Genomic DNA, 9,505 nt, shown 5'->3' with positions numbered 1-9,505 from the left:
CAAACTGACCCCAAGAGCAGCCACAGGAATGTTTTACTAGAGCCTTGCTCCTAAGCTCAAGACATTTCCTAGGGCCATAATGACAGGGAGGCAGACAGCCCTTGAGAGGGAAGGAAACATACACTGTTGGTACACATTCTTCTGCCAGGCCTTGGATAGGAGTTTTATATGTACATTGTCACTGAGTCTCATAGCAGTGCTGTTGGGTGGGTCTTATTATTCTTAAGAAAGTGAAGCTTCAAGAAGTGAAGTAACTCATGCAGTCATAATGCAAGTAGGAGATGGACCCCCTACTTGCAGATCCAGGTCTTTCTGTCTCCAAACCCTATGATTTCGCCCTGTGTTCCTTATAGGTCTGGGCTGGCGCCACCTACTATTTGGTCCAGAGTACAGACAGCTTATGAATCTGACCATGGATGTCAGTGATCTTGAGCCTCAAGACAGGATGGTGCTCTGCTAGGCCTGGGTTGCCACATATCTTTTTCTCTGATCTCTGAAATTTGGGAATGGGGTCTCTGCCAGAGATGGACGTAGGGTGAGAATTATGGTTCCCTTGGGACTAGTCTGGGGCCAAGGCAAGGACACCATCACTAGCCATACCCAACCCCATGCTCTATTCTGTATTGGAAATTCTCTAGACCACAGTGTGTGAGATGAGGGTGCTCTAGGGGCAGCTGGAGCTCAGAAGCATGAAGTATGAGGAGGCTCTGAATCTAGGGTCTCAAAAGCCCTGATGGCCTCAGCTCAGAGTCTGAGCCACATTTCCTTGTGGTCTTGTGTGGGTGCCAGAACCACCACATTGCACAATTTTGAGGGACACCTTTCCCATGGTGTACTTTTGGGAGCTGTGAATGGTGTCTCTGGAGATGTGCAGTGGTCCTGGCAGGTGCCCTCAACAGCGTCCCAGTGAAAGAAGTTCTGAGAGGGCTGGGGCAGGGGCAGAGGGAGCTAAGGATACAGGGCTGGCCAGAGGGGCTTCTGGTGGAGCCTCCCAAGGCCACCAGCAGTGGGAAGCTGGGGGATACAGATGCTGATTTATTTAAGAAGCTTGTCTGAAGTTTCACTGGGTCTTAAGATGTATAAACCTTATGAGCAAAGGCACTTGATTAAGCAAAAATTCACTTTACTGACATCACACAATGTCCCATCCAACACTTGAATGATGGCAATTACTTAGTGAATGAATTATCTCTATGGCTGGTGCTCCAGTGGATTGATGGAATAGCTACAAGGGCTATTTGACTTGAAGATTCCTTTATTAAAAACTCTAAAATCATCCCTCGTCCCTGCAGTGGTGTCTCTGAATTAGAAAACAAAGTAAAACAAAATGAGGTGAGTGCTTTGGCACTTCCAACAGAGGTCAACACCTCAAGGAGCGGGAGGATCAGGTCCCTTCACTCCCCGAGACACAGAATGACATCTCCTCCTTTGAAAAAGACTTTAGGAATCATGGGTTTGTAGAAGGGTTAAGTTCTGCAGGCAAAGGAGGGCTACTGAGGGCCTGAGCAAAGGTGAGAGGCACATTCACTCAATGTACACTCACAAAGTGCCAACTATGTGCCAGCCCTGAGTTAGCTCCTGGAAGCACATTAACTATTCCCGCCTTCGAGGGTCTTGTAATCCACTAGAGTAGATAGCTATACAGGGAAAGTAAATCTTGGTGCAACAATGAGGGTGGAAGGAAGGTACATTTAAGTCTCAGCAGGAGCAGAAAGGAAGGGATGGCATGATGAAAGATGAACTGGGGGCAGGTCAGATCAGCAGAGGAATCAGATTCATATAGTGGCCTGCAGGAGCCACTATAAATGACTTCCTGCAGGGGTAGGCAGGAAGGAAATGGGGTACTGAGGGGCTAGTTAACCCTGTAGCAGGCAGGACTAATGAAGCAGGCTAGCACCATGAATAAGTGGCCTGCAAAGCCAGGAAGGGACTAAGTTTGCCTCCAAATTCCCTGATTTTTTTTTAATTAAAATTTTTTTTATTACAGTTGATATATAATATTATATTCATTTCTGGTGTGCAACATATTAATTAGACATTTATGTAATTTACAGTGATCCCCCGATAAGTCTAGTACCCACCTGATGCCGTATATAGTTATTACAATATTGACTATATTCCCTATGCTATGCTTTACATCTCTATGACTGTTTTGTAACTGCCAATTTGTACTTCTTAATCCTTTTACCTTATTCACCCATCTTCCCAGCCCTCCTTCCACCTGCCAACCATTAGTTTGTTCTCTGTATCTATGAGTATGTTTCTGTTTTGTTTGTTCATTTATTTATTTATTTTTAGATAATACATATAAGCGACATCGTATGGTATGTGGCTCTCTGTTGGCCTTATTTCACTTTGCATAATAACCTCTTAGGTGCATTCATGTTATCGCAAATGGTAAAATTTCATATTTTATGGCCAAGTAATATTCCATTGTATATATATATACCACATCTTCTTTATCCAATCATCTATTGATGGACTCGTAGGTTGCTTCCATATCTTGGCTATTGTAAATAATGTTGCAACAAACATAGGGATGCATACATCTTTTTGAATTAGTGTTTTGGATTTCTTCAGATGACTTCAAGTGGAATATGGCAGTTCTATTTTTAATTTTTGAGGAACCTCCATACTGTTTTCCATAGTTTTGCTCCAATTTCTAATCCCGTCAAATGTGCACAAGGGTTCCCTTTTCCCACATCTTTGCTAACACTTGTCGTTTATAGATTATTGATTGATTGATTGATTGATTTATAAACTGCGTCTTCTTTATTTTGCATACTTTAATTTCAGAGCAAAATAAACAAAACACACCACAACATCCAAACCCAATATTAAATGCAGGAAAGGAAGGCTTGAGGCCCTTGTGTCCTGCCTTAGGCGGAAAAGAGAGAAAAAACTATTAGACATCAGCAGAGGAAACAAGGTGGGCCAGGGCCATTCAGGGCTGCTGAAGGAGCCATGGAGACACTATACAGAGGGCACAAGGTCTGCAGGTGGAAACTCCTTATCTACTTCTTCCATGCAAGAGGCATTCTTATCACTCTCAGGAACAGGGGGAATGTCATCAAGAACAGCAGCATTGGGTTCTTCTGCTGTCACTTCATCTTCATCAATGCCTAGACCTAGCTTGATCATGTGATAGATGCAGCTGGAATGGGTCTAGGAATCCTAAAGTGAGAAGCCAGAAGAGAGTAGTGCTGTTTCAAATAGCAGCATCACAAGATCCTTGACAGCCTTGTCATTCTCATCTTCCTCTGCTTTCTGTCTCAGAGTTTCCACAATGAGTGGTTGGGGTTGATCTCAATGGGGCTGATGCATTTCGGTCATCACTTATCCCATCACGGAATTGCCCTGAAGTGCCTGGGCTTTCATGATCTGCTCCACGTTGGCTGTTCAGCCTTAAGTGCTAGTCACAATGCAGCAGGGTGAAGACACAAGCCTATTGGGGATTATCACTTTCTCAACCTTCTTATCTAAGATTTCTTTCATGAGTTTACAGATGTTCTCAAACTTGGCCTTTCTCTTTCATTTTCTTTTTCTCCTCTTTATCCTCAGGTAGTTCCAGGCCCTTGTTAGCAACTGAGATCAGGCTCTTCCCATTGAACTCCTTGAGCTGCTGCATGCAGTTTTCATCAACAGGCTTCATCATATATACTACCCTGAGGCCCCGCTTCTGCACTCGCTCCACAAAAGCAGAGGTGGCAACCTGCTCTGTGCTCTCACCAGTAATGTAATAGATGGACTTCTGGGTCTCCTTCACGCGAGAAACCTATTCCAAAAGAAAAGTCATTTCATCCCCAGACTAGAAGGTGTGATAGCGCAGCAGCTCAGAAAGGCGTCACCGATTAGTAGAGGACTCATTAATTCCAAGCTTTAGGTTGTTAGGGAATGCCTCACAGAATTTCTTATGGTTCTCTTTGTCATCTGCCAGCTCAGAGAAGAGCTCAAGGTACTTCTTAACGCCTTGATGTTTCTACAAATGACCTTCAAGATGTTACTCTGCTGGAGCATTTCTCAGGAGATGTTCAGGGGAGGTCCCCAGAGTCAACCACACCACGAATGAAGTTGAGATACTCTGGTATCACCTCATCACAGCTGTCAATGATGAACGCACAGTGGACATAGAATTTAATGTTGTTCTTTTTCTTGTTCTCAAACTGGTCAAAAGAAGCCTGACTGGAGATGAATAGCAATGCCCTCAGTTCTAACTAGCCTTCTACAGAGAAATGTTTGACTGCCAAGTGGTCTTCTTAGTTATTGGTAAGGCCCTTGTAGAACTCTCCATTTTCCTCTTGAGTGATGTCATCAGGGGTTCTGGTCCAAATGGGCTTGGTCTTGTTCAGTTCTTCCTGATTGATATATTTCTTCTCAATCTTCTTTGTTTTCTTTTTCTTATCCTTAGCACTATCATCCTCCTCACCTGAGCCCACATCCTTAGTCTTGAGCTTCTTCTCATCATCTTTATCTTCCCCTTCTTTCTTACTTTTCTCTTTCTCTGCTTCATTATCACTGATTTCTTTTTCTCATCCCTTCTCCAAATAAAGGGCGGTGGGGTAACCTATCTACTGTGAGTGCTTCTCTACCACTTCTTTGACCCACTTCTCCTCTAAGTACTCTGTCTGGTTTTCCTTAAGGTGGAAGATCACTTTGATACCGTGGCCAATGGGCTCACCAAGGTCAGCTTGTACAGTGAAGGAACCCCCAGCAGAAGACTCCCTGGCATACTGCTTATTAACATTGTGCTTTGTGATCACAACTACTTTCTCTGCCACCAGGTAGGCAGAATAAAAGTCAACACCAAATTGTTCAGTCACGGAGATGTCTGCACCAGCCTGAAGAGCCTCCGTAAATGCTTTACAGTACCAGACTTGGCAATGGCTTCCAGATTATTTATGAGATCAGCTTTAGTCATGCCAATACCTGTGTCCACCAGAGTCAGAGTGCATTCCTGGGGTTTGGAGATTATGTCAGTTTTCAGCTCTTTACCACTGTCCAATTTAGAAGATGAGTCAGGCTCTCATAGCATATTTTATCCAAGGCACCAGAAGTGATACTGATTAATTCCAGAAGGAAAAATTCCTTCCTGGAATAGAAGATATTGATGAGAGACATGAGTTTGACATTCTGCCTGGAAGACTAAAGTCTCCACCTTCTCCTCTCCATGGTGCACTTCCTCAGGTGAAGAGATGCAAGTGCTAGAGAGCAAGGTGAGCAGGGACTATGGCTGGCTCACATACCACTGTTGATTTATTGAAGTGAGGTGATATCTCATAGAGATTTTAAATTGCATTTCTCTGATGACTAGTGACATTGAGCATCTTTTCATATGTCTATTCGTCATGTGTCTGTCTTCTTTGGAGGAATGTCTGTTCAGGCCCTTTGCCCATTTTTTAATCAAATTGTTTTCTTTTTTGGTTTTAAGTTACATGAATTCTTTAAATATTTTGAGTATTAACCCAATATCAGATGTATCCTTGGAGAATATCGTATCTCATTTAGTAGATTGTCTTTTTGTTTTGTTGGTGGTTTCCTTTGCTGTGTAAAAACTTTTTAGTCTGATGTAGTCCCAACACCATTTATTGAAGAGACTGTCTTTACCTCATTGTATATTTTTGCCTCCTTTGTCATAGATTAAATGGGTGTATAGGCATGAGTTTATTTCTGGGCTTTCTATTCTGTTTCATTGATCTATGTGTCTGTTTTTATGCCAGTACCATGCTGTTTTGATTACTATAGCCTTGTAGTATAGTTTGATATCAGGTAGCGTGATATCTCCAACTTTGTTCTTCTTTTTCAAGATTGTTTTGGCTATTTGGGGTCTTTTGTGGTTCCATATAAAATATAAGATTATTTGTTCTAATTCTGTGACAAATGCCATATAGATCACATTGAGTAGTATGGCCATTTTAATGATGTTAATTATTCCTACCCATGAGCACGGTATATACTCCCATTTATTTGTTTCTTCTTCAATTTCTTTCTTCAATAACATAATTTTCCAAGAACAGGTCTTTTACCTCCTTGGTTAAATTTATTCTTAGGTATTTTATTTTTCTGATGTAAATGTAAATGGGATTGTTTTCTTAATTTCTCTTTCTGATAGTTCATTTTTGGTGTGTAGAAATTCAACTAATTTCTGAATATTAACTTTTATCCTACTAATTTACTGAATTCATTTATCAGTTCTAACAATTTTTTGGTGAAATCTTTAGGATTCTCTCTATATAGTATCATGTTATCTAAAAATAATGACAGTTTTACTTCTTCCTTTCCAATGTGGATGCCTTTTATTTCTTTTTCTTGTCCAATTGCTCTTTTTCTGTCCTTTGATTCTAAATGATCCCTTTGGTGAGTAGAGTAATCTTGGTTGTAAGTCCTTGCTTTTCATCACTTTATCACTTTGAATCCCTTCTGGCCTGCAAAAATTTTTTTTAATTTAATTTAATTTATTTTATATTAGTTTCAGGTATATGTTACATTGGTTAGACATTTATATAATTTATAAAGTGATCCTCCTGATTACTCTAGCACCCATCTGGCACTACACACAGCTCTTACAATAATATGGACTATATTTCCTATGCCGTACTCTACATTCCTATGGCTGTTTTGTAGCTACTAAATTGTACTTCTTCATCCCCTCACCTTTTTCACCCAGCCCACAATCCCTCTCCCCTCTGGCAATCACCAGTTTGTTCTCTGTATCTGAGTCTGTTTTTGTGTAGTTTGTTCATTTCTTTTGTTCTTTAGATTCCACATATAAGAGAAATCATATGACATTTGTCTTTCTTTGTCTGACTTATTTTACTTAGCATAATATCCTCTAGGTCTATCCATGTCATTGCAAATGGTAGGATTTCAGTTTTTTGATGGCTGGGTAATATTCCATTACGTATATGTACCATAACTTCTTTATCCAATCAACTATTGATGGACACTTAAGTTGCTTCCATATGTTGGCTATTATGAATAGCACTGCTGTGAACATAAGGATGCATAGATCTTTACAAATTAGTGTTTTGGTTTTCTTTAGATAAATACTCAGAAGTGTAATTGCTGGGTCAAAGGTGGTTCTATTTTTAATTTTTAAAAATTTATTTATGTATTTTAGCATTTTATTTTATTATTAATTTCAAGTATACAGTACATTGGTTAGACATTTATATAGTTTATGAAATGGTCCCCCAAATTACTCTATATTTGAGGAAACTGTTTTCCATAATGGCTGTACTAATTTGCAATCCCATCAACAGTGCACAAGGGTTCTCATTTCTCCACATCCTCATCAGCACTTGATGTTTTTTGATTTATTGATGATAACCAATCTGAAAGATGTGAAGTGATATCTTGTTGTGGTTTTAATTCGCATTTCTCTGATGACTAATGTCTTGATCATCTTTTCATATGTCTATTGGCTATCTGTATGTCTTCTCTGGAGAAATGTTTATTCAGGTCCTCTGCCCTTTTTTTTTATTACACCCAATGACCTTTTCCCTAAATTTTTAAATTTTATTATTATTATTTTTTTAAGTTTATTGGGGTAACATTGGTTAATACGATTATATAATTTTCAGGTGTATATACTCAGTTTGACATCTATATATTCTATTGTACGATTATCACCCAAAGTCTAGTTTCCTTTGGCTACCATATATTTGATCCCCTTTACCCACTTTGCCCTCCCTCTACCCTGCTATATTTAACCCCTTTTACCCCATCTACCTCTCCCCTACTCCCCTACTCCCTACCCTCTGATAGCCACTCGTCCATTGCCCATGTCCATGAGTATCTGTTTGTTTGTCCTGTTCATTTGTTGCTTTTAGGTTTAAATCCCATATATAAGTGATAACATGTGATTTTCAACATTTTCTGTCTGGCTTATTTCACTTAGTATGATTATTTTGAGGTCCATCCATGTTGTTGGAAATGGCAGAATTTCATCTCTTCTTATGGCTGAGTAATATTCCATTGTGTATATGTACCACAGCTTTTTTTGCCAATCATCTATTGTAGGATACTTTGGTTGCTTCCCTGTCCTGGCCACTGTGAATAATGCTGCTATGAACATCGGTGTGCAAATATTTTTTTGGATATGAGTTTTCAAGTCTTTGGGGTAAATACCCAGTAGACGGATTGCTGGATCATACGGTAGATTCATTCTTAGTTTTTTGAGGAAACTCCATACTGTTTTCCATAGTGGCCATACCAATTTGCAGTCCCGCCAGCAGTGTATGAGGGTTCCTTTTTCTCTGCATCCTCTCCAACATTTGTTATTACTTGTCCTATTGATCATAGCCATTCTAACAGGTGTGAGATGGTATCTTGTTGTGGTTTTGATTTGTATTTCCCTAATAGCTAGTGATGTTGAGCATCTTTTCATATATTTGTTGGCCATTTGCATGTTCTCTAGGAAGAAGTGTCTGTTCAGGTCTTCTGCCCATTTTTTGATTGGATCATTTGGTTTTTTATTGTTATTGAGTCATATGAGTTATTTGTGTTTTGAATTTAGGCCTTTATCAGAAGTGTTGCTTGCAAATATATTTTCCCATTCGGATGGTTGTCTCTTTACCTTGTTGATGGTTTCTTTTGCTGAGCAGAAGCTTTTTAGTTTGATGTAGTCCCATTCATTTATTTTAACTTTTACTTCCCTTATCTTTGAGGTCAAATTCATAAAATTCTCTTTAAGTCTAAGGTCCTTGAGTTTAGTTCCTTTGTTTTCTTCTATGCATTTTATTGTTTCAGGTCTTGTATTCAGGTCTTTAATCCATTTGAGTTAATTTTGGTGTGTGCTGATAGACAACAGCCTAGTTTCATTCTTTTGCAGGTGGCTTTCCAGTGTTCCCAGCACCATTTATTGAAGAGGCTTTCCTTTCTCTGCTGTATGTTTTTGGCTTTTTTTGTCAAAAATTATTCGCCCATATAAATATGGGTTTAATTCTGGACTCTCGATTCTGTTTCACTGATCCATGTGTCTGTTTTGCTGCCAATACCATGCTATTTTGATTACTGTTGTTTTGTAGTATAATTTGAAGTCGGGCAGAGTGATGCCTCCAGCCTCGTTCTTTTGTCTCAGAATGGCTTTGCTCTGCCCAGTTTTTAATTGGATTGTTTGTCTGTTTGTTTGTTTGTTGTTGTTGTTGTTGTTGAGTTGTATAAGTTCTTTATAAATTTTAGATATTAACTCCTTGTCAGATGTATCATAGGCAAATATCTTCTCCTATTCCATAGGTTATCTTTTCATTTTGTTCATGGTTTCCTTTGCTGTTCAAAAGCTTTTTAATTTAATGTAGTCCCATTTTTTTTTTGTTTTCCTTGTCCTAGAAGATATATTAGAAAAAAATTACGAATAGCAATATCAGAGAGTTTACTGCCTATGTTTTCTTCTAGAAGTATAATGGTTTCAGGTCTTACATTTAAGTCTTTGATCCATTTTGAGTTTATTTTTGTGTATGGTGTAAGAAAGTGGTCCAGTTTCATTTTTTTTTTTTTGCATGTATCA

General features: G+C 39.2%; 1 protein-coding gene across 1 annotated transcript; it reads right to left on the bottom strand.

The window, feature by feature from the left end:
- Positions 1 to 3,651: 3,651 nt before the first annotated feature.
- LOC105303315 (heat shock protein HSP 90-alpha A2-like) lies at positions 3,652 to 5,118 on the bottom strand. Its single transcript, XM_023521538.1, is given in 3 exon segments — positions 3,652 to 4,862; positions 4,865 to 5,013; positions 5,016 to 5,118. Coding segments are annotated over 3 exon segments (546 nt in total). The 3' UTR covers positions 3,652 to 4,568.
- Between the last annotated feature and the right edge of the window lie 4,387 nt (positions 5,119 to 9,505).

The sequence above is a fragment of the Pteropus vampyrus genome, unplaced genomic scaffold, assembly GCF_000151845.1.
Source record: "Pteropus vampyrus isolate Shadow unplaced genomic scaffold, Pvam_2.0 Scaffold10, whole genome shotgun sequence".
Taxonomy (NCBI): domain Eukaryota; kingdom Metazoa; phylum Chordata; class Mammalia; order Chiroptera; family Pteropodidae; genus Pteropus; species Pteropus vampyrus.
Note: the sequence above shows the minus strand (reverse complement) of the source record. Positions and strands in the feature narration are given on the sequence as shown.